The sequence below is a fragment of the Petaurus breviceps genome, unplaced genomic scaffold (assembly GCF_028583685.1).
Source record: "Petaurus breviceps papuanus isolate PSGF00001 unplaced genomic scaffold, PetGlider_PUasm1.0 229, whole genome shotgun sequence".
Taxonomy (NCBI): domain Eukaryota; kingdom Metazoa; phylum Chordata; class Mammalia; order Diprotodontia; family Petauridae; genus Petaurus; species Petaurus breviceps.
The window spans coordinates 7346262-7370217 of NW_027185903.1; the positions used below are offsets into that span (position 1 = coordinate 7346262).

Consider the following 23956-nt stretch of genomic DNA (forward strand, 5'->3'; position numbering starts at 1 on the left):
AGGCCTTATTAATCTAATCCTTAAGGACAGTTTGTACCAAATGAGCAGATGCTGAATTTTTCTTCACTAGCATCTCAAACCCAAATCCAAAACCAAAAAAGACACCAATGATAAAGAGCAGAAGTCAAGTCACTTCCCTAATTAGTGGGTCCTTATTAATTCTAGGATCAAATATAAACTCTTCTGTTTGACATTTAAAGCCCTTCAAAACCTGGCTACAATCTGCCTTTCTAGCCTTACTATACAGAGTGGTTCAAGCATCTTAGTATAGTTTTATGCTATTAAAGCTTTAAACTGAACTAAGATCTTTGGGATATCCTGTATAACATTCTTCTTCATCTTCAATATGATCCAGTAAAATTGGCCTTTTTATTGTCCCTCATCCATAACACTCCATATCTCCAGGTTTGTTAGGGTTTTGGGGTCGGTTTTTTTTTTTTGCGCTGTTCCCCATACCTAGAATGCACTCCTCCTCATCACTGATTTTTAGAACCCACATTTTCCTTCAAAGCTTAGTTGAAGTGCCACCTTATGCATGAAGCTTTTTCTCATCAGCCCCCCACCAGCCTTTTCTCTTGAAAAATCAGCTTGTATTTAGTATCACATATTGTTTACATTAATATAAATTTTGTATATGTACAAGTTACTTTCCCAGAATGTAAGCTCTTTGAGGCCAGGGACTACTTCAATTATGTCTTCGTATCCTTCCCTTTACCTCTCTGCCTAGTACAATACCTGGCACATAGCCTGCTATGTATAAATAATAACTGAATTAATAAATGAATAAATGCTTGCTAATAAATAAGTCAGACTTTTTGTAATGTCAACCATTCGGAAGAAAATCCAGTTGTTTTTTTAAAAGAGTTTCTGAGTATTGAACAATAACAAAAATATCCTATGACACAAAGATTATATATTAAACCAATGTAAAAATTTATGAGTCTATAACAATGTCCTTTCCTTTAACTATTAACAATGTTTCATTGTCAACAGCTTCTAAATCAAGGTGAAGCTATTATAAGTGCATGACATATGTTCCCATCTTTATCCATTTCTCTAATTCTTCAAGTAAGTGTATCACATTAATTATGTATTTATATTTTTCTACCTGATTAGTGATTTGGTATTTAAATCTAACCTAAATTACAAAGCATTAAGTTACTTTGTGGCTTATATTAATTAAAGAAAATTGGTGATGACTTCAATGAGCCACTTTAATAAATGAGAGCTATGGGGGAAAAAAAGAAATGTATCAAAGAAGATATTTGAAATATCAATATGTATTCCTTTTGGAAAGAATTTAACTAATATTATACAACCATGAAGATTTTCACCTTGGAGGAAGGGCATCAAATTTTCAATAGCAAACTTAAACTATATGCATATGTTTTGGACACTAGCAAAATTAGATATATTTACACTAAAAACATACCTGGAATATATTCCTCTTCTTTGATAGACATTTGAGACTGCCTCAGTATTTCTCTTACCAAATGATCACACATTCCTTGAGCATCATTTAAATTATAACAATAGAGATGACAATACAATTGAGCAAGATAATAGCGTGTCTGAAGAATGCATGTCCTCTTTCCTCCTTGAGCAAATATAAAATGTTAAGTTTTCATTAAAAACAAAAAAATAATAATACTATTTCTCTCTTCTTTCAGTTCTGAATAAGCTACAATCTATGCCTCCGAAATTATTTCTCACTACTCCCCTTCAGTTTACATTTCAGCAAATCTGGCCTCCTTGTTGCTCCCCATTCCTTGCTCTTTACCTCTCTGCCATTCCCCACTACCTGAAGTGTCCTTCCCCCTCATCTCCACCTCTCAGAAAACCTAGCTTCCTTCAAAGCTTAGTTCATGTGCCATTTCTGATGGGAAGCCATTCCCAATGCCACTAGCTTTTAATGGTCCCTCCCTCCTCCTGAAATTGTCATGTATACACTTACTGGTTTATATATTATACATACGATCTCCTTGAGATCACAGAAAGTTTTTCATTTTGTCTTTGTGTTAACCAGGATAGTGATTTGCGCATAGCAGACAACAGTCTGATGGACTGAATTGGATGAATTGTAATTATCCACGTTTTGAAAGATTCTACTTTATTTCACATAATGTCAGGATAACTAATGCTCATCTATCTAAAGGTCTGATAAAGAGATTTACACATTAGCATTTACTGTAGACTAATAATAACTCCGGTTTCAAACATATATATAGGGTAGAACAGAAAGAAAAACAATGCAACTTCCTGAGGAATTGTCCATCGTGAAGTATTCTCCGTTAAAATGCTAAGTGGTCAGACATTACCAGCTCCTTCAGGGCAGGGACTGTCTTTTGCCCCTTTCTGTATCCCCAATGCTTATCACAGTGCCAGGCACACAGTAGGTGCTTAACAAATATTTAATGATTGAATTATTGTCATTTAAAAGCTGGAAAAGCTTTTCTAAAACAGAATGCTTTTCCAAAAGACTCATGATGGAAAATGCTATCCATATCCAGAGAAAGAACTATGAAGTCTAAGTGCAAATCGAAGCATACTATTTTCACTTTGGGTAGGGTGAGGTTGTTTCATGGTTTTTCCCTTTTGTTCTGCTTCTACTTTCACAAAATGATTAATGTGTAAATATGTTTAATATGATTGCCCATATATAACATATATCAGATGGCTTGCCATCTTGAGAAGGGATAGGGAGGGAGAAAAATTTGGAACTCAAAATCTTATTAAAAATGAATATTGAAAACCATCTTTACATGTAATTGAAAAAAATAAAATGCCATTTCAAAAAAAATTAATAAAACAGAGTACTTGCAGTCAGAAACACATTACCCTATTGCCTCAGTCTCTCAGTTATCTATCACTAATACTTTGAAATCATAAAGTCCTCAAAAAACCAATCCCCTAGAAATTCTACTCAATTATCTTTTATAGAAATCTACCTAGCAAAAGTATCGGGCTTTTAGTATGAATGAAGTTCTCCAAGCCAGGTTGGTGGACAGAAGTTTCATATCTTCCCAAAGAAGAGAACACTTCAGGAAGACAAAAAGGCTCAATGTGTAGTTCTTAGTCCTTATTTCTACATTCTTCCCCAGTTACAAAAAAAGTTACTTTATTTACAATCCCAACTTCTCTCTTTTTGAACATGTAATTGGAGTCACTGACAGATTCTGCACTAACTTAAAAGATACAAGAACTCTGCTTATGGACATAAGATATACTGAGATTAAATTTTAAGATATACCTTTTTGACAACTAGTATGAATCAATTTTCCATTACATCTAGGCATTAAAAACTGCTTTCAGCACTGTGAAACTTGGAGTTATTTTCAATGAATTAAGAGGTACAGTAAATCAAATGACATATTTAGTCACCTCTAAGATACCAAATATTATTTTTTCTTTTTTAAATTCAACTTTATTTTAGGATCAGAATTTTCTTACTCCCACTTTCTTCCTCCAACTCACCTCCCACCAACTGAGAAAATACAGATAACAAAACCTCTATTACAAAAATGTATAGTGAAGCAAAACAAATCCCCGTACAGATAATGTCCCCCAAAATGTCTTAATTAATACTCTACATCTTCTCTATCAGGAGATGGATACAATCCTAAACTCTCTAGAATTTTAGTTGATCATTGGGCAACTATTTTGGGAGGATAGTATCATTACCTATTGTTTTGGTTTCTTGTAGTGCTTTCTTCCATAGTTGAACTGATTCTTCATATGACCCCAAAAGAAAGTATTCCTCACCTCAAAAAAAAAAATGAAAACCAATCATCATTAACATTGTTAAAAACCCTTCTATTGGAAGGTAAGCACACAAAAATATCATAAGTGACACTATAAATCTCTTTCCATTAAGTCTTTTGGACAGTCAATATTTACAAGTACCACATAATTATTTATAGCCTTTGTCCCAGTAAGCCTGCACTGGGGAAGAGATGCCAAAGAAAAATAATCACCAAAGAGAAAAAAATAATTTGTCCAAAGATGTTCATGGCAATACCATTTATAAGAGCAAAAATATTGGCAATAACCCAAAAGTCCCATATTGGGGGAAAAGCTTAGCCAATTTTGATATATATATATATATATATAAAACCTGAAAAACAAGCATCTTGATAATCTTAAATGGACATTTGACTTTGGGCAAGTTTCTGTCTAGGTTTCAGTTTTTCTATCCATAAAATGAGAAAGCTGTAATAAATGATGTTTAAATTTAAAAGTGTCTTTCAGCTTTAAAACCTACAAAAAGCTATGCTATTAATAATGTTAAATGAAAAAGCTAGAACACCAAATTGTATCTGCAATCATCTCGTTTACCTGATATTTTTATACAAACCGCTTACTTATAATGAAACGTAAAAAAATATGCCTTTCTTTTTGTCCATTGGCTTGAGAGTAGATATGACAAATCCTTATCACTGCTTCCAAAATGAGACAAAGACAAACAACATTTTTAATTATATGGATTGAAATTCCTTTTGGGACACTGACCAATGACAGACTTAAGCTCCAAAGTTTGGTTCAAGTAACATCCCGCTGTCTGTAGAACAGCTTGTACGTGGCATAACAAGGATGTGACAACAGATTCTTCATGTGCTATCCTTTGGGTTAACTGTCCATCATCCTTAGGGTCCATCCTATTTAGATGAGCTTGATACCACAAAGTCCGTTTGTACAACAACTGCCAAAGGATGGACAACCTGCACGGAAAATTAAGTATCCTATAAAAAACAAACTACAAACTACAAATGAATATGTAGCTTATTTTTGATATAACTAATAGGTAATTATCATTTTCCAAAAATATGTCTCAATTTAAATTCTAAAAACTATATATTTTATTAGGAACAGCTCCTTTCACAAATATTTTCTGGCATACTCAAAAGCTGGTAATATTTTCTAAATTATGCAATTCTAAAATCTAAACTGTTAATATTTTCCAAGTTTCTGATTAAAAATATTTGTTCAGTTGTTAAAAATGTAAGAAATTCTTATGATTGCTTTTGTTCCACAAGTACTATAACATTCAACTCTAAAGCCTATTTAAACCTCTAGTAACATAGTAATATAAGTACACAATTATACCTGTGGCCTGGCTTTTGAACAAGATTTACGGACTGAGGAGGCATCTTTATAAAAGAATTCCATGACCATAATTTTTCAGTACAGTTGTTAGAAAGTTTTTGAAAAATAGGTACCACCAATGATTCATGATTTATTGTCCTATTTCCATCAGTTGATGCTGAAATCAGATGATGCTGAAGAGCATATATGCCATTTAGATTGTCAGAGACCATCTTAAGTAAGCTGAAACAGCCTAAAAGGGTATCTGAGAATAACTGATCTTGTTGCTGCTGAATGAACATCAACTTCAGTGTTTGTGATGTCAGCTTAACCAAATGTCCCACTTCCTGTCTGTATCTCAGATCCCAGTACTGAACAGACAAACACTGATGAAAAAGTTGAAAGACACAGTGCAGCCATGCATTATGTCTTATGGTCTTGTTTAAAAAAATATTCTGTTTAGGAGGACATTTTACAAACTGAAGAATGTAGAGAAAATGAGTAATACAGATGACTGTGTAATTTAACATTAATTTTTTGTGTTCCACGTTTTTTGAAATTCCAATATTCCAGGCTGCAAGGAGATTTTTCTGGACAGAATGTAGTTCTGTTATGGTATCATCTTTTTCCTTAGAATCATCCTTTGCATGAATAGTATCAAACATGGATGCAAATTCTAGTCTTCCTTCTTCAAACAAAGAATCATTTTTCTGATTCCAAAAGGGTAAAAAATTGTTGGGAAATTGTTTACTATTATTACTTTCTTCTATTTCATGATCCTGAAATGAGAAAAAAAAACATCTGAGTATCAAATACCTCAGAGTAATGATGCAATAGACATCATCAGGGTTCCCCAATTCTCTTTCCTTAGAAGCAAGAATCAAAGGCTATATTTCTTGATACAGTATTGAAATCAATACAGACTATTACTGCTCACAGTAAATAAACTGTGAGGTCAAGTACCTGCAAATCTGTCATTTTCTCTGTCAGTTCCCCTATTTCTTCCTCTGCCTGCAAGAATCTGGGGATGGCAGAGGCAACTGAATTTTGGTTTCCTTGATGCTTTAACAGACTAGATCGAAGGGAATCCAATGATCTCAATCTCAGGTTTTTTCCTTTAGGCTATAAAAGGGAACAGTACAAGACTTTACAAACTCATGCTTCCATCACTTTTTCCATACCAGAAACATGTTAGTGTACAAATACAAATGGTATTATTTATCATTTTTATAATAATGCAATGTAAATATGTTTTATATTATCTATAAAAATCATACCTTAGATATCAGCCCTTGATGTATTTTCTCAAGCCTTTGGGTTGATTCAAGTAGAAATGATTTCATAAGTACAGATGGGGTAAGATTATCAAAAAAACGAAGTAATGTAACCATATATCCATCAGAGACAATTAGGTAGGGTAATCTTGAGTGTGTTTTTACAGAAAATCTCTGTCTCATCAGGTCATTATCAGAGGCTGATGAATCAGGGGAATAAGCTGAATCTTGAGGTACAAATTGCTGTGGTCTAGTAAACAAACCCCAAAATTAAAAAAAAAAGATTAGAAGGGGTAAATTTACAGGAAAATAATAAAATGTTTCCATTTTATACTGTTTTCCAAGAAAAAAGTAAAAAATAGACGGCAGAAATAAAAAGTGACAGTACAAAAAGATAAAAGAGCAAGGATGAAATACAAAGATAAAATTATTTTTTTTTCTTTTAGGAAAAAAGTAAAAATGTATTTTGGGTTAAACAGTATATGTTGCAAATGTTTATTATTATTTTATGTTTTCAGCAAATTATAACATTTTCATGAGGTCTTTGATTCTTTTTTTTTTTTTGCCCCCTAGTAACATATTTAAAATAGAAGAGAAACCTAATTAGATTTTTAAGGTCCTAGTTTACATCTTATTTTTATTTCTTTCATAGAACCTAGTACAGTACCTTGTACATAGGTACCCAAGAAATGTTCATTAATGAAGTGGACATTTGCATTTTGTTGATGAAGTGTAAAAAAATAAAAAATCAGTAATAAGGTAAGGTGTGTAGAAACGGAGGTGAAAAATTTTTTTATCTATTTCTAAGTGAAACTTGGTATTTCTATAATTTAATAAAAGTATTTTTTGAAATAAAATGGTTGTATAAATTAATTTCTAACGGACCTGAAATATACTGAAGCATATGGTCCTCTTAAGAAAATGGCTTGGAGGGGTGGCTAGGTTGCACAGTGAATAGAGCACCGGCCCCAAAGTCAGGAGGACCTGAGTTCAAATGCAGCCTTGGATACTTAACACACTTACTAGCTGTGTGACTTTGGGCAAGTCACTTAACCCCAACCGCCCTCCAAAAAAGCAAAAAAAAAAATGGTTTGGGGCAAAAAGTAAAGGAATGTTCAGTGGAAAGGATAATAGATAGTAGAAGAATTCCTAGACCCCACCTACCAAGGGTCCCTCTAACTACTGCCCCCCTAATATTCTTTTTTTTTTTTTTGCCTTTTGGAGGTCAGTTGGGGTTAAGTAACTTGCCCAAGGTTACACAGCTAGTTTTTTTGTGTGGGTGTTAAGTGTCTGAGGCCAGAACTGATCCCGGGCCCTCCTGACTCTGGGGCTGGTGCTTTACTCAGTGCGCCACCTAGCCGCCCCCATCCACCTAATATTCTTAACAGCAAGTCTTTTGAGTTCTAGGGTTGGAGTTGTGGGGAAGAAAACAACACAGAAAGGAGGTACTATACCATGATATGCATTTCATTGAATTCTCCACGTTAAAAATTTAATGACAGAGACCAACTGAACTAACTTAATAAAAGTAGACAAAAGTTCTTTGCAAACATTCAGAAAATTCCATAAATTTAAATGACTGTAATTATAGCTATATTTATATGGAAAATCACAATAAGTATGGCTTCTAACTATTTAATATCCTTTTCAATGTTCTCATCCTGTAAGGTTGATACATAGGTAAAAAAAAAATCTTTATATTTTGTTTTAGAAACTATCCCAATATAAATATTTTAAACAACAATAAAAATTGGGAATCACTGATTCCCTTATTAATTATAAATCATCTGTGACTTAATACACAAGTGAAAAAATAATTTCAGTGTAGCATACAAATACCTCCCAAAATGTGCTCTATGACTAATAAGTGTCATTCTCTAATAAACAAATTCAAAGTTATAAATCTAAAACCATGGCTAGTTTAGTCAGTAATTTTATAAGGTTGCTTTAAATTCTACATTAAAATTAATAAGAGGTGACATTAATATTAGAAATAGATGTATGTTTCATACATTCCTACCTCAAAAGTTTAGGACAATATGATTAATCAACAAGAGTTTCTCACTATTTTAGAAAAACTAACCCAAACTTCTAGGACAAACGCAAAAACTCATGTGCCAAATTAATCCTGAATTAAAAATTTTTAAAAGGTTAAGCCTTTATCATAAGAAATGCAACATGTCAGTATTTTACATTTTTCTGATGCTATTAAGACATGTAAATAATATACTTACATGGCCACAATGTCAATTTTTCACCAGGGTAAAGCCATAATAAGAAATAGGAGAGAACTATAAATAAGAAACAGATAGTGAAATGACAGACACAAAAGAAAGATAATGTGAAAGATGAAATTATATTAAAAAAACTATCCAAGTAACAGGAAGGAAGATACCATCACAAATTAAAACAACTAAAAATTATGTCTCACTTATATGTTATTATGCTATCTCACCTATATGTTATTAGTGGATGAAGAGGAATAAATTCTGCTGGTCCAAATTCTACAGAGCAACCAAAGGTGATCAAAGTTAGCAATTCACCCAAACAGCTCAACAGAACCAAGGAGCCACGTTTTAATACACAGGCCAGAAAAAGGCTGTCGTGAGTCCAGCTGATATCACCTACCCAGTAGGACCTAGAAAAAGAAAAGAATAACACATTCACAAAAATCTTCAATAAAATGTAGGCTGCATTTTCAAAAATCCAAGGTTTTCTCAAATGATATCTTCTGAGTTCCAAAGACACAAATTTAATGGGGTTGGAACAGTGTAAAGTTAGCTATAACTAAAACACTGATTCCATGTATTTTATATATTGGGGAATATTTTTATTCATGTTCTGAAAAAAATCTTTTTTCTGTACATTCCACGAAACACATTCATTTGGATAACAAGATCTGCTTTCAAAATGCAAATACCCACCCACTAGGGGTGTAAGTCTATTGAGCATTTATACACAGCAGCCTCCAACTACACAGCAGGGATCACTGATCATCCTAGAAGCATCACAAATAGTTAGTATCACCTCTTCCTCAGATTCATTATAGATACCACCCTACTGTTCCCATTCCCAAAGGCATGATCTCCTCTCCAAAGGCTAGGGATTTCTAAATCATACAATACTCAGCTGAGAACACTAGCATTTGGGAAATGGGAATTTTGATTGTGGAAGAAAGAAAAAAAGTTATTTTGAAAGAGGGCAGGGGCGGCCAGGTGGCACAGTGAGTAAGAGCACCAGCCCCAGAGTCGGGATAACCTGGGATCAAATCTGGGCTCTGATACTTAGCACCACACCCAGAAATAACTGGATGTGTAAACTTGAGCAAGTTACTTAACCCCAACTGCTTTAAAAAAAAAAAAAAGAAAGAGGGCAAATATGGGTGAAGAGAATAAAGCTGTATAGTCAAAGACACATTTGAGGTGCCTAAGGGATGGCAAGGAAGGGTAATGGAAGAAGGGGAAAGGGGGAGAATGGTCCAGAGAGAGAGTAGGAAGATAAATTTTGTCTTCCTTGCAGTTTTGCCTAAAGGCAAGGTGGGGAAGAGGGGGAAGAGGGGGAAGGAGAGAGGGAGTGGAATAAGTTTTACTATGTGCATGGAACTGTGCTAAGCACTTTACAAATACTCTCTTTAATTTAATCTTAAAATACTACTAATATTATCCCCATTTTATAGTTAGAAAAACTAAGACAGACTGAGGTTAAATGACTTATTCAGGAGTCACTAAATGTTTGAGACCAGATTTGAACTGTGCTTCTTTCGGCATTTTGCCAACTTGGCAAAATGCCAATTTGCCAGTTTTATGTTAACATATAAGTAAGACTAAAAAATTATAATCCCAGCCACCCCTAAATCTCCTTATTAGTCCTGTTCTGTTTCTCTGCTTTATATGAGTTTTCTCATCAGCCCTCAACTCTTTCTCTCTAAGAAGGAAAAAAAGGGAAAAAATAAAGATGAGAAAAAAAAGAGAAAATTTTATATGCAATTACCCTCTCTAGTACCTTCCTCTCTTGTGATAGTGATTGTTTCACAGACTTTACTATCCAAAACTTCTAGAATATATCATCTATAAACAACAATGGATATAAACCAGATCCTTGACATCTGTAAAATTCCAAGACTTCTAAAAATTGCTCTGTAATAACTTCTTTAAAAGTAAAAGTATTTTGGCATTCTTTAAAAGAGATCTTACCTAATGAGTCTGGATGGAACCACAGGATTCTTATTGCTACAACCTTTAAGACTACCACTGAGGGTAACAAAATTCAATATGTTTATAAATAGAATTTGTGTGGCCTAGAAAACAAACAAAAAAAAAAACACAAAGAAATAAACTGAGGATTATTTTGTAACCTGTAAGAATCTTTACTAATAAATTCTTATTTTAGATCAAAATACTAAAAATAATACTTACATTAAAATACTAGACTCAGTTCTACCAATCCTATACATAGTAAGTCCTACTGAACTTAAGAAATTTCCAGTCATATAAGGGAAGCACAGGAGTACAGAAATTGGGCAGATAGTTATAGCAGGGTATGGTGAAGCAAAATTTTAGCCCAAGGTCAGGTTTTACCAGTTCATAAAAGTGGTCATAGCTATTGATCTTGAAATCCCATTACTAGAAATAATACCAATTATATACTTTGTAGAATTACATGAAATGATAATGAAATTTATGTGGGGGGAAAAAAGCAGGAAAACTAGATTTTAAAAAAGTCTGAGGGAGCCTTACCATCACTGACTTTAAAAGATAAAAGAACTACCACTAAACTATAGGCTACTAGGTTAAAAAAAAGAGTCTAGCATACCCCTGTATAGGAATAAATGCCATACTCACTAAAAGCTATCAATAACTCAAGAAATTATGTCCAAGGAAACTGGAGAACAATGTAGAAAAAAATAAAATAAGATCATACCATAACAAACTCCAGCTAGATAAATGAAAATTTGTTTTTTTTAATAAAAATTTTAGAAGAAAACAGTATTATGTAATTCCAAATGTAGAAAATACATTATTACTCAAATAAATAAGAGTAATAATTATGGATAAGGCTGACGAAATAACTTTTTTCAAACTGTTCAATGAAGAAAAGAACAATAAAAACAAGATAAAAAAGTGACATGCTGTGGGAAATTTTTCTCAGCAATCATATCATAAAAAGCTTGATATCCAAAACCTGTAAGCTATTCCTATCAGACTAAAAGGGCATAATACCCAGTCTCCAATGAACAAATAAGAGGCAATTCACAAAAGAAGAAACAAAAACTTGCGATTGTGTTCAAACTCATGTGTTATGTCTTTCTTCAGTCATGTACAATTCTGCATAACTGCATTTGGGGTTTTCTTCGCAGAGAAACGGGAGTGGATTGCCATTTCCTTCTCCAGCTCATTTCACAGATGAGGAACTGAGACAAACAAGGTTAAGTGACTTGGCCAGGGTCACACAGCTAGCAAGTATCTGAAACCACATTTAAACTCAGGAAGACTAGTTTTCCTGACTCCAAACCCAGCATTCTACCCCTGTACCACCTAACTGCCTCATAGATAAGTATCAAAATGCAAATTTAGGGGCAGCTAGGTGGCAAAATGAATAGAGCATGGGGCGGCCAGGTAGCACAGTGAGTAAAGAGCACCAGCTCCAGTGTTGAGAAGACCTGGAGATCGAATCCCGGGCTCAGACACTTAGCACCCACCCAGAAACACCTGGCCGTGTAACCTTGAGCAAGTTACTTAACCCCAATTGCTTAGGGGAGGCCAGGTGGCTCAGCGAGTAAGAGCACCGGCTCCAGTGTCGGGATGACCTGGATCAAATCCCGGTCTCAGATGCTCAGCACCACACCCAGAAATTACTGGCCGTGTAACCTTGAGCAAGTTACTTAACCCCGATTGCTTAAAAAAAAAATGAATAGAGCACCAGCCCTGGAGTCAGGAGGACCTGAGTTCGAATCTGACCTCAGACACTTGACACTTAACTTAGCTGTGTGACCTTGGGCAAGTCACTTACCCCCAAATGCCTTGCCTTCCCCCCCCCTCAAAAATGCAAATTTAAAGAGCAACTAAGGTATTCCTATCCAACTGGTAAAAGTAAATAAAAATGCTTAAACTCTATGCAAATGGCACTGAGAGAAAACAAACTCACATACTTCCACTGACAATGCAAATTAGCATAACATTGTTGAAGAATAACAAGTTCTGTGACAGCAGATGTCAGTGTCAACACCTGTACCAAGCAATAGGTTTTTGGTGACACTAGGAAGCGCAATTTCATTACACGGGTACATGAGAAGGACAACACATGGCAAGAGACTGAAGCACAAGAAGGTAATATGGAAGTAGAGGCAAAAATAGAATATACTTCCTAAATGAAGTATATTGAGAAGGAGAAGGAGATGAAGGAGAAGAAAGAGCTGAAGCATTAAGTTTAGGGGATATTGGGGTCAAGTGAAATCTATTTTTAGGTAAGGGGAATTTAAGCATGTTAGCAAATCAATGAGAGTCAGTAAAGAGGGAGAGAAATGGAATGACTGAAGAAACAAGGTTCTGGAGGAGTCAGGAAAAGGTGAGATTAAGAGCACAAATGAAAGGGTTAAACCTGTCAGTCAGTCAGTCAGTCAGAAAGCATTTATCAAATACCCACTGAGTTCCAGGTACTATGTAAATGCTACGAATACAAAGAGAGGCCAAAAACAGTCCCTGCACTCAAGGATCTCACAGTTTAATGGGGGAGACAGCATGCAAACTATGTCCAAATAAGATATATACAGGATAAAATGGGGAACAGACACAAGCAAAAGGCATTAAGATTAAGGAGGTCCCAGAAAGGCTTCTTGCAAAAGGTGGAACTTTAGCTGAGACTTGAGAGAAGCCAAGGACAAACCAGGTGGAAGTGATGAGGAGGGAGAGACTTCCAGACATGGGGGAGAGCCAAGGGAAATGCTTAGTTGGGAGATAGAGTATCTTGTTTGAAGAACAAGGAGTCTGGTGGCACAGGATAACAGGGTATGTGGAGGGGAGTATGGTAGGTAGGCAAGAAAAGGTCGGAAGAGGCCAAGTTATGAAAGGCTGACAGAAAATTCTGTATTTGATTCTGAAGGTAATTGGGGGTCACTGGAGTTTACTAAATAGAGAGATGGCAGGTTCAGATCTAAGCTTTCAAGCTCTCAATTTGACAGTCAAGTGGAATACAGACTGGAGTGGGGAGACCTGAGGCAGAAAGACCCACCAACAGGCTATTTCAATAGTCCAGAGGTGACGCATGAGGGCCTGCACCAGAGAGGTGGCAGCAATAGAGGTTCAGGAACCTCTGCTACATGAAACCTTTCCTAATCAGCCCAGATGCTTGCTAGTGTCCTTCCAACCAAAATCACCTTCTAACAATTTTGTATATATTTTCTATCTACCTATATTTATACATGCTGTCTTTCCCCCTAGAATGTAAGAGGGTAGGAATTTTTGTCTACACAACACCTAGCACGTGGAAGGCACTTATTAAATGCTAATTGAAGCTTTGTCCCAAAGAATATATGTAAGCAGATAACTCCCCCCACACCTTTGGGTAAAGGAGGAAGGTTTCCCTGAATGCTGAGCATTCCATGTAATGTCAGATTTTTTTCAATGTATCAATTAGTTTTGCTGAATTATTTTCTATTTTTTTTAACTTTGTTATTTAAGGGATGGTTCTCTGGAAGGGAGAGTTAAGAAGACTAGAAGGGGAAATATAGGTGATGAAAAACAAAAGATATAAATAAAAAAATTTAAATGTTTTTTGATTGATTAATAAGTGGATCTTTACAAGTCCTTTTGACCTTCAACCTAGATCTTGATAAAGTTTTAGAACAGAGTTTTTAAATTTTTTTGGTGTCATGAACACCCTTTAGCGACCTGGTGAAGGTTATGGCACCCTTCCTTGAATGTTTATAAATGCATAAAAGAAAAGGAAAATACAGAGAATTACAGAGGAAATCAACTGCAATGAAATAGATATCCAAAATTGCAAAAAAAAACAAATCCCCAGATTCTATGTTAAGAACCCTTGTCTGAAAGTCACCCAGATACCTGAGGCTGACCATGAGTTCAACCAAGGACTTAGATACAATGGAAAGAGCACTAGCTCTCTAGTCAGAGGACCTGAATTCACTTAAGGATCCACTTTAGCCCAATCCCCAATTAAAGGATCCCTAGGTAGGCAGCAGAGTCCCACAAATCCAGGAGAGGGTTTATGATCTGCTTCTGAAAGGGGCTTCAGGACTGCTTCAGATCTCAGAGCTCTGGGATCTGAGCCCCCTGTTTATACACAAAAAGTAGTAAGGCGGCTTGAAGGAATCCTAGATCATTTGTTGGTAAAGTTCAATCCTTCAGTCATGTCTGACTCTACATGACCTCATGGACTTTTATCCATGGAGTTTTCTTGGCAAATATACTAGAGCAGTGTGCCTCTTCCTTCTTCAGTGTGCCCCACTTTACAGATAAGAAATTGAGGCAAATAGGGGTTAAGTGACTTGCCCAAGATCACACTGCTAGCAGGTGTCTGTGGCTGGATGTGAACTCAGATCTTTCTGACTCCAGGTACAGTGCTGTATCCTCTGTATCATCTAGCTGCCCCATCCTAGACCATAGCTTTGGATATAATTACCCAAGCAGTTGCTAGAGTACTAGTAATACTAATACTAGTAGTAACTACTACTAGTTGCTAAAGTAATAGAGTAATATTTATTCTAGAAATTCACTATTAAGGCAATAAAATATCTAGAGAATAAAATCATGTATTCAAAGGAAATTCTAAGATGATTTCAAGTCAGCCTTTTTACAGATTCCACTCAGCTGGAGAGATTAGTTCTACTGACCTTTGGATCTTTCTGATTAAGAGCAACTGCCAGAGTAAGGCCATCCCTTGAAAATGCTATAATCAGGGCTCCTCTTGATTTTACTGATTCACATTTGGGAACCAAGGTACACAGAAAACATTCTTGATGCGCCCAATGGACCTGGTATGACAATGAACTGTAAAAGCAAAATAACAGAATCATAACAAATTCATCATATACTGCTAATTTTAAAAAGTAATTAAAATTTAACATAGCCGAAATAAAAGGTGTATACTTTTATTGATTTCTACCTTTGAAGACCATCTTCAAGATACCTCAAAATTTCATCTGGGGCAGAACAGAACAGCCATCAGTTAAATAAGAACAACCTAAGTGTTTTATTAATAGTCCAAAGCTTCCTGATCTAATGGGCCTGGATTTCCTAATGTTCAGAGATGAGGGACTGGCAATCAGTACTGGTTCTACTACTTACAGGATGTGTTAACTTGGAGGAAATCATTTCACTCATCTCTGTCTGAGTTCCATCATTTGAAAAATGATGTAATATTAATCTGTACTACCTACACTACAAGGTTGTTGTAAGGAAAGTGCTTGGTAAAACTTAAAAGTTTTAAGTGAGTTAATATTATTCTATTGTATCTATACATAAATTAATAAACATTTTGATAGGAAATAAAAATAGAGAAATTCATATGTACAAACAGGCCACATTTCTTTTTAAATTCCAATTTGTTTTTTTAACTTTTTCCAAATTATGTGTTCCGATAGTCTTAACATAAATGAGGTTCACACTAGGTCACGATTAACAACTTTTCCAGTTCCAAGAAAATAAGCAATACAAAAAAGGACAAAGACTTCATGGGTCCCAAATTTTTAAACATCAACCTCAAAGAATGAAATAAAACTCTTTTTTGTTTTGTTTTTTTCTTATCCTGGAAAGTACAGGGAACAGTCCATGGATGTTTATCTATTTTACTTTTTGTTTATTATTTTGCATTTGGACTAAAAGAACTTAAACAGAGGGTACATAAAGGGGGTTTAGGTTTTGTTTATTATTAAAAGTTGTTCTCACCTAATAGATTGAGATATATTTTCATGCCACTGAAGTGCCAAAAATGTTAACATCAAATATTCCCCAGAATAAAAGGTAAATGAACATAAGCAGCAATCACCAAGCAACTGCCAAAACAAAACAAACAAAAAAAACAACTTTACTTTTACCTTACAAAAAGATTTAATAAGTTAACATCATTATAAACTAATTTGATAGCCAAAACTAAAACACCTCTCATATCCAACTGGCAGTAGAGTACAAATTTTAAAAATCATATCCTTTGACTCAATGATCCCACTGTTAAAATACAATCTAAGAATATTATAAAAGGCTATGAGAATATTTATAGTTGTATTACTTATAATAGCAAAAGCTTAGAAACAACTCACTGTCCATCAGTAAAAGAATGACATGCCATAGTCAACTGAACATCATAATGTAATTAAGAATGACAAGTACTAGATACATAAAGAAATATGGAAAGACTTCTGAAATAAGGGAAAGTAAAAAAAGCAGAACTAGGACAAGGGAATTCATGGGTGTAGAATACTATACATATAGTCAGATTTATTTATATATTGATTAGTTTTGTACAATTGTTTTTTATTTTTAAATTCTTTATCAAAATGCTGGCTCTCTAGAAAGGAGGTACACTAGGAAAACATTTTAAAAATCAATAAAATTTTTTTTTAAAGCATTAGCACATACTTTTTTATAAGAAAACCTGAGGTAAAGGGGCCTTAGAATTCAAACAACACAATTTAAAAATATAATATTCCAAACTAAATGTGAATTACTTATCAGTTTTAATCTCATTAATTCTATATTGTTGCATATGCTATTGAAAGAAATATCACAAAAAATCTCTTACGAGTCTAAACCATATTCTTTTCAATATTTAAAGAACTGTGGACAGGAAATGTTGAAAATTTTTCATATAACTAATGAGTTATTCTTACAATTACCATCCCAATATATAGCTGGAATTCTACACTTTTTGCTAAAATATATCACACGATCAACTTTTTCCTCTATTTCAAATCACATAATATCTGCCTAATTTCAAATTTACCTCATTTCTTATAAAAACAGCATCTACTACAGCTTCTTTATCTTCAGGAGAAGGCAAAATGATTGATTTTTCAGGTTTGATTTGTGTCCACTGACCGAACAGTGAAGAGTTTTTGGAATATATAATATTCTCAGACTCCAAACATTCCCACAACAAGATGCATCCAGAAGGTATGGTAAGTAGAACTCTTTTTCCATCTCCTGATACATAGATATATAGTCTCAGAGAACATTCTGGTGGGGGGAAAATAACCATTCATCAGAAGGCCAAAATTCCTAGCTCTATAAATTTTTTTTTTTAATGTACCAATTTTTCTTCCCTACCAATTAGAAATTCCTAATACATTAACTTTATAAATTAAAAAGAAAAAACACTCAAAACACACAAAACATGTGCAAAAGAAGAAAACAGTGTTAGTAAGGATGAATTTATATTACGCACAAAAATGCTAGGTACACCAGAGACAGGTGTCACCAAAAACAATCAAAAAAATTTCAAATAGAATTTTTATACTTCCCCCCTTCTATTTTTTGATACAAACAGACGATTAAGAGATTCCTACCTAAAGCTACCGTGATCAGTTTCTTAGACTCTTCAGTTGCAGATACAGTTTTCAAGCAGTCTTGATCTTTGTTCCAAAGAAAAATTTCACCAGTGTTAAGTAACCCAGCTAGCCAAGCATCTGTTTCCAAAAAGAAAAGTATTCCTTCTAAACTAATGTTATTAAAATAGGTGAAAATGTTCTGCCATTCACTTCAATCATGAATTACTACAAACTGAAATTCATTTTTCTATGGGATTTCATTAGTATAGGGAACTCCCAACAAGGAAACTCTCTACCAGTACAGATCAGTAGCTACTCTGCAATTCACAGTATTAAAGAATTGTCTGGAAAACTAAGAAGTTAAGTGACTTCACCAAACTCACAGTCAGTAAATGTCAGAGGCAGGGCTTTAACCAGGTCTTCCTGGCTCAAGATCAGTTCTCTATCCATGCAACTATTACTTCCAAAATCAATTTAATTTAGGATTTTAAAAATATCAGTAATACTTAACCATTACTGGAAGTTGTTAAGCTGACAACATTTTTCAGCAAAAGCTGCAGACGAGGTATTTTCTTCTTTGTCTTTCCAGACAGCAAATTAATTTCATTTATATACTTATCATCCAAAAGGAAAATAGCTTCCTTTTCCTACAGAAGAAGAAACATTGAAAACACTGAGGTGCAAAAAGAATTATCCCTTCACTTGTTCTAACTATGGTAGCACCAATAAAAAGGCAAGACCAGAAAGACAGAAGATGAAATCCAGTTTGAAAATGATTTTACATTTTAGTCAGAAATCATATAATGGACATACACAGTGAAAGCTAAGAGTTTTCCACTGTTTCTAAGTATCTTTGTTATGTAAGTACTAAGTACCTTTTCCAACATGTTATCTGCTAGTTCACAACTCTCTAATAGTTACTTTAAAAATTTCGTGCAGTTTGGGGTTTTGAGTTGCAAAGGGGTCTTCTAGGCTTACTACACAAGCACTTTACATATACTATCTCATTTGAGCTTCCCAACACTCCTGTGAGGTAGGGACTACAATCATTCCCACTTTGGAGGTGAGGAAATTAAGGCTCAGGTAGGTCAAAGGATTTGATCGGGGTCATACAGCTTTGTTAAGTATCAAAAGCAAGATTCTTCCCTAATTCTTCCTAACTCCAAGTACAGTTTTCTATCCACTATGCCATGGGTTCTTAACCTCTTTTGAGTCACAGACCTTTCTAGCAACCTAGTGAAGCCTATGTAACCCTTCTAAGAATAATTATTTTAAACAATTGAAGTGCTAAATTTCAGTTAGAGATTAGTGAAAATAAAGATGTGATTGTTTTTCCCTAAATTAACACATCCCCTGAGATCTGTTCATGGACACCTTGGCCATCCAAGAAGTCCAGATTAAGAACTCTTGTACTATGCCATATTATAGATAGATATAATCTATTAATTCTTTGCTAGAGAAGAAAATGGCAAACCACTCAAGCATCTTTGCCAAGAAAACCCCAAAAGAAGTCATGAAGAGTGACAGAAATGACTGAACAGCAACAACAACATTAAGTCTCTGGTCAGTCACAGGAGATTTATTCAGAATTATGTAACTGTTACAGAAGAGGTCTTGTACAAGGTTCAAACAGAAAAGGGATTCCCTTTGCAAGTTTTCTACCTAACTCCTCTTTGTTGAGTTTATTGGGCTGACTTAATACGGGTTGCCACAATGAAATCCATGATTATGCAAAAGATATCAGTCTAATAATTTATACAAATGTATCTACATAGATGAAGAATGCCTATTGTCCAGACTATGATATGCAGCTAAATGTCCAGTCTATTAAATTAGTATATTAGTATGTCTATCTGGGCCAAACACAGCCAGTGAACAACAAAGTAGTAAATAGGGGAAAGAAAGCTATCTGAATTACACCTGAGACATTATGCATGCTTTTACCAATTCCAAGCTGCTCCCTGAGGCAAAAAACTTTTTTTAACGCAAATGTCTTCTCTTCAACTCTCTAAGGCTGAGAATACCACAGTCTCTGAGGAATCAAAGTACAGTCAGTGGAAGTAATTTAGACAATTTGCCCAATGGTGACTGACCCACAAGAATAGAAAAAAAGGACACCATGAAGGAAATATGTGATCAGAAAAGTAAGTGACCTAGTCAAATGGCAAGAGGAAAGGATCACAGAGGTACAGCCCAAGGGCTCCACTGGAACTTTCAAAATGTACAAAGAACATAGGAAGCCTCCCAAGATGTCAGGTAGATCCTTTGTAGATCCATGGAAGAGCTTATACATGACCTGCACAGACTCAGAAGGTAAGCAGAAGCTGCAATCTAAACAATCATAAGGAATACCCCCTCTGATAAGATCACAGATACAATTAAGTATTAAAGAAGCATCTTATTTGAGTTGTATCTTTAGGTGGAGGATGCAGAGGAGTTGCTGAAGTTCACAAACCCATCTTGAGGAGGCATGAAGGGGTTGTGATCTGATCTGGCTCCCATCCCTACTTGTCCTACCTTCAGAAGTTTCCCCTCTTCAGATTTACACCACCCTAGCTCCAAATAATATAAAAAAATTTAACTGACAGCAAAATATATTTTTCAAATAAATTCTTTTTGGAGAAATAATTTCCCTAAAATGAAAAAGATCTTTACATATTTTTTTCAAATCACATTTATTTAGGAAGGTTGAAAAGCACTATCCTTGGATGGCATTAGAGTATCTGCACTAAATGCTGGGTATATCACCTGTGACCTTGAGCAGGCCAATCATTTTTCCCCCTTTCGCCTCAACTGCCTCATCTGTAAAACAAGATTGGTCTAGAGGATCAACTAAAGTCCCGCCAAGAGTCAATATCTATAAGCAACATAGTCTGCCTATTAATATACCTCAAATAGGAAAGGAAGCATTTTACTTTCAAGTGAAAGGATGTTTTATTCAACTTATTCTATCTTAGAAGTAATATATATATATTTATATATGTGATATAAAACATTTAACAAATACGTATAAATTTATATGAATGAAAAGAAATACCTACCTGTCCCAGCCAGGAAATTCGAGGCCAAGGTTTTTTCTGTTTGATGCTTGTTGATAATAAAACTTCTAGGTTTACCTCCATGTTGTCAAGAATATCAATGAGTAAAATAATTAGGAAAAGGTTACAGGATGCCTTAATGAATGATAGTGGGGAAAAACAACAAATAAATAAATATATTTTTTTATTTCACATATACACATAAACTTTTTAATATTGGGGGAAGACTCCTTTTTAGACAACAGATCTTGACAACTTCTCTCTCTCCCCCAACTCCCTACCCACTTCCATCCTCCAGAAAAAAAAAAACAAATAGTATTCTGAGGAGTGAAATACATCAGCTCAAAAACAGAGATACTGTTCAAGCCTTTCCTAAAAGATTATTCAAGGGGACGGCTAGGTGGCACAGTGAATAGAGCACCAGCCCTGGAGTCAGGAGAACCTGAGTTCAAATCCAGCCTCAGACACTTAACATAAAAACTAGCTGTGTGACCTTGGGCAAGTCATTTAACCCCAACTGCACTCGAAAAAGCAAAAAAAATAAAAAATTATTCAACAGTAATTCCCATGCTTTATATTTTGATCTGTGTGTAATTTAGTTTTTCGATTGTACAAAATTTTTTTATTTTGATGATTACCTCCTTGCAAACTAAATAAAATGTAAAATCATAAGCACAATTCTTAAAAAAAAAATAACTGACCTAACAAGATATTCCTTTTTCTGGTAATAGAGCTCTGCTCATTTTAGTCAAGGGAAAAGACAATGTTTTAGAGAAAAAACTAAGACTATATAGCTTACTGTACCACAATACATAGTTCTCTAGAAATTTATGCTGCTGATAGATATTAATAAGTTTCCCAATCGCAACAAAATCCATTCATTTCAGTGAGGAAAAAGTTTAGGCAACAGTGCTCTAAAAATAAACTTCATAATGAAAAAAATTAGAATGAGATGCAATGAATAAAACATTAAGGCTGTAAACCAATACTACAGGAAAGTATTGTCTTTATTTAAACTAGCAGATGTAATTTACTTGTGCCATAAACAATTCTAAGATCTAGTCTGTATTCTACACAGGGTGAAACACAATCATCTATCTGGTAGGCTTTTTATCCCCAGAGGGAAATATTTTAACTGGTAGCCCTCTTCTTGGATACTGAAATGTTGAACCTGTAGGTTTGCTAGGGCCTGCTAATTTAGATTATATGATGCTTTTTCATCTAGAAAGTGTAGCCCATTTCCATGTCACTCCAGCGAAGAACACTAATACTTCTGGGAACCTATTCTGTTCTGAGCAAGAGGGGAAAAGCAGAGAATAAGTAGTATAGGGAAATGAAAAGAGTGAGATTGAGCCATTTCTGCGGTCAGATATGTGTACCAGAGACCCAGATGAGTGATGCAGATAACCTACTTCTCAAGGGCCAAGAGGGCCCTTGTTAGTCCACAAGCATTCACTAAGCTAAGCACCAGGGTCACAAAGAAAGGCAAAAAAACAGACACTGTAGTCAAGGAGCACATACTGTATTGGGAGAGACAACAATAAACTACTACGTACATTAGAGATTTATACACAATGAATGGAAGGCAGTCTGAAAGGGGAGGGAGGCACCAACATACTACTGGAAGGACAAGGGGAAAAATCTCCTACTGAAGGTGGGATTTGAGCTGAGTCTTGAGGCAAACCGTGGAAACCAAGAAGCAGGGATTAGGGAGCTTGCCTAGATACTGGGGGGGGGGGGGTCCATAAAGGGTGAGGGGCCACTAATGGTGAAGTATTCATTCCTGGCAGACAGGAGATGACCTTAATACATTTGAATGAGACATGGATGCTGAGATATAGCCAATGTGTTGATTTTTTTCCTTGCCTATTCTTTGTTACAAGGGAGGAGGGGAATAGGGAAATTAACCATTAAGTGACAAATGCAGAGAGAGAGGCATTAATGAAAAAAAACACCTTAGAAAACAAAAGGGGACAAAAATAGGTTATTTTTTTTACAATCCTGCTAAATTTAACATACTATTTTGAAGACAAATTAATTTCCCCGTTTCAATATGCAATTTTTGTTTTCTTTGTTTACTGAAATGTTTGTTGATAAATAATTTCACAATAAAATAGACAATGCTAAGTAAATAAATCTGTTTAAAGAGGATGGGATGAAGGAGGAGAAGGAAGAATGAGAGAGGCAGGGGCTTGGAGGAAGACTGACAATGAATTAGGAAGGGGAAGGAGGGAAGAAGCATTTATATAGAGCCTACTATGTGCCAGGCATTGTACTAAGCGCTTTACAAATGAGTCACAAATATTATTTAACTATATTCTCAACAACAACCAGAACAGATCGGTGCCACTATGATCCCTATTTTACAGAAGAGAAACTGACGCCGAGAGAGAAATCCAGTGAATTGCCCAGGGTCACCCAGCTAATAAGTGTCTGGGGCGGGATCTGAACTCGGGTCTCGCAGACCCCAGGCCCAACGCTCGGTCCCTCCAGGTAGGACGGATGGATGGAGGGGTGGGGGGAGGTCACTGATGTGAAAGCAGGGGGAGCCCGGGGCGGGAGCGGGGGGGATAGCTAGGAATCTAGGGGGGGCGCGGACTCTGCGGGGAGGGGCCGGAGAGACCTACCTGGGCGGGGTGGGGTGACGGAGCGGCGTAGGCCGAACTGAGGGCTCAGGAGCCTCTGAACGAGCGTCGAAGCAGGGCCTGCGCCGGCGAGAAGGAGGGTGAGAAGCCGCGAGGCCCGGGCTTCCCCTGGACACAGGTCCCGGGCTCACCTCCCCGCTTCCCGCCTCAGCCCTGCCTCGGGCCTCTCAGCCCCAACACCCACAGCAGCCGCCTCCCTGCGGCCGCCGAGCTGAGGCCGCTGCGCATGCTCAGAGCGTCCCGAAGGATGGGGTCTCCTCCCTCCCTCTCCCATCCTCCCCCTTCCCTCCTTCCTTCCCTCCCTCTCCCTCCCATGCTCCCCTCCCTCCCTCCTCCCTTCCCTTCCTCTCCCTCCCATCCACCTCCCTTCCTCCATTTCCCATCCTCTCCCATATCCTCCCAACCTCCTCCCTGCCA

At 35.8% G+C, this 23956-nt stretch overlaps 1 protein-coding gene across 8 annotated transcripts in view; it reads right to left on the reverse strand.

The window, feature by feature from the left end:
• Nucleotides 1–23795, reverse strand: part of CPLANE1 (ciliogenesis and planar polarity effector complex subunit 1) — a 148359-nt gene extending 124564 nt beyond the window's left edge. For 4 of the 8 annotated variants that reach the window (XM_069096166.1, XM_069096160.1, XM_069096161.1 and 1 more), the window contains exons 1-15: nucleotides 23522–23794; nucleotides 20898–21029; nucleotides 18368–18503; nucleotides 17875–17994; nucleotides 17313–17545; nucleotides 16259–16365; nucleotides 15205–15361; nucleotides 10550–10653; nucleotides 8812–8994; nucleotides 6360–6606; nucleotides 6046–6204; nucleotides 5104–5861; nucleotides 4510–4718; nucleotides 3682–3762; nucleotides 1433–1597 (exon numbers count right to left, since the gene is read on the reverse strand). In XM_069096166.1, the coding sequence (XP_068952267.1) occupies nucleotides 1433–1597; nucleotides 3682–3762; nucleotides 4510–4718; nucleotides 5104–5861; nucleotides 6046–6204; nucleotides 6360–6606; nucleotides 8812–8994; nucleotides 10550–10653; nucleotides 15205–15361; nucleotides 16259–16365; nucleotides 17313–17545; nucleotides 17875–17994; nucleotides 18368–18503; nucleotides 20898–20978 (2740 nt within the window). In that variant the 5' untranslated portion in view covers nucleotides 20979–21029; nucleotides 23522–23794. Of the gene's footprint in view, nucleotides 1–1432; nucleotides 1598–3681; nucleotides 3763–4509; nucleotides 4719–5103; nucleotides 5862–6045; nucleotides 6205–6359; nucleotides 6607–8811; nucleotides 8995–10549; nucleotides 10654–15204; nucleotides 15362–16258; nucleotides 16366–17312; nucleotides 17546–17874; nucleotides 17996–18367; nucleotides 18504–20897; nucleotides 21030–23521 lie in introns of those variants that run through there. The other 4 variants (XM_069096163.1, XM_069096162.1, XM_069096164.1 and 1 more) reach the window with 4 other exon arrangements.
• Between the last annotated feature and the right edge of the window lie 161 nt (nucleotides 23796–23956).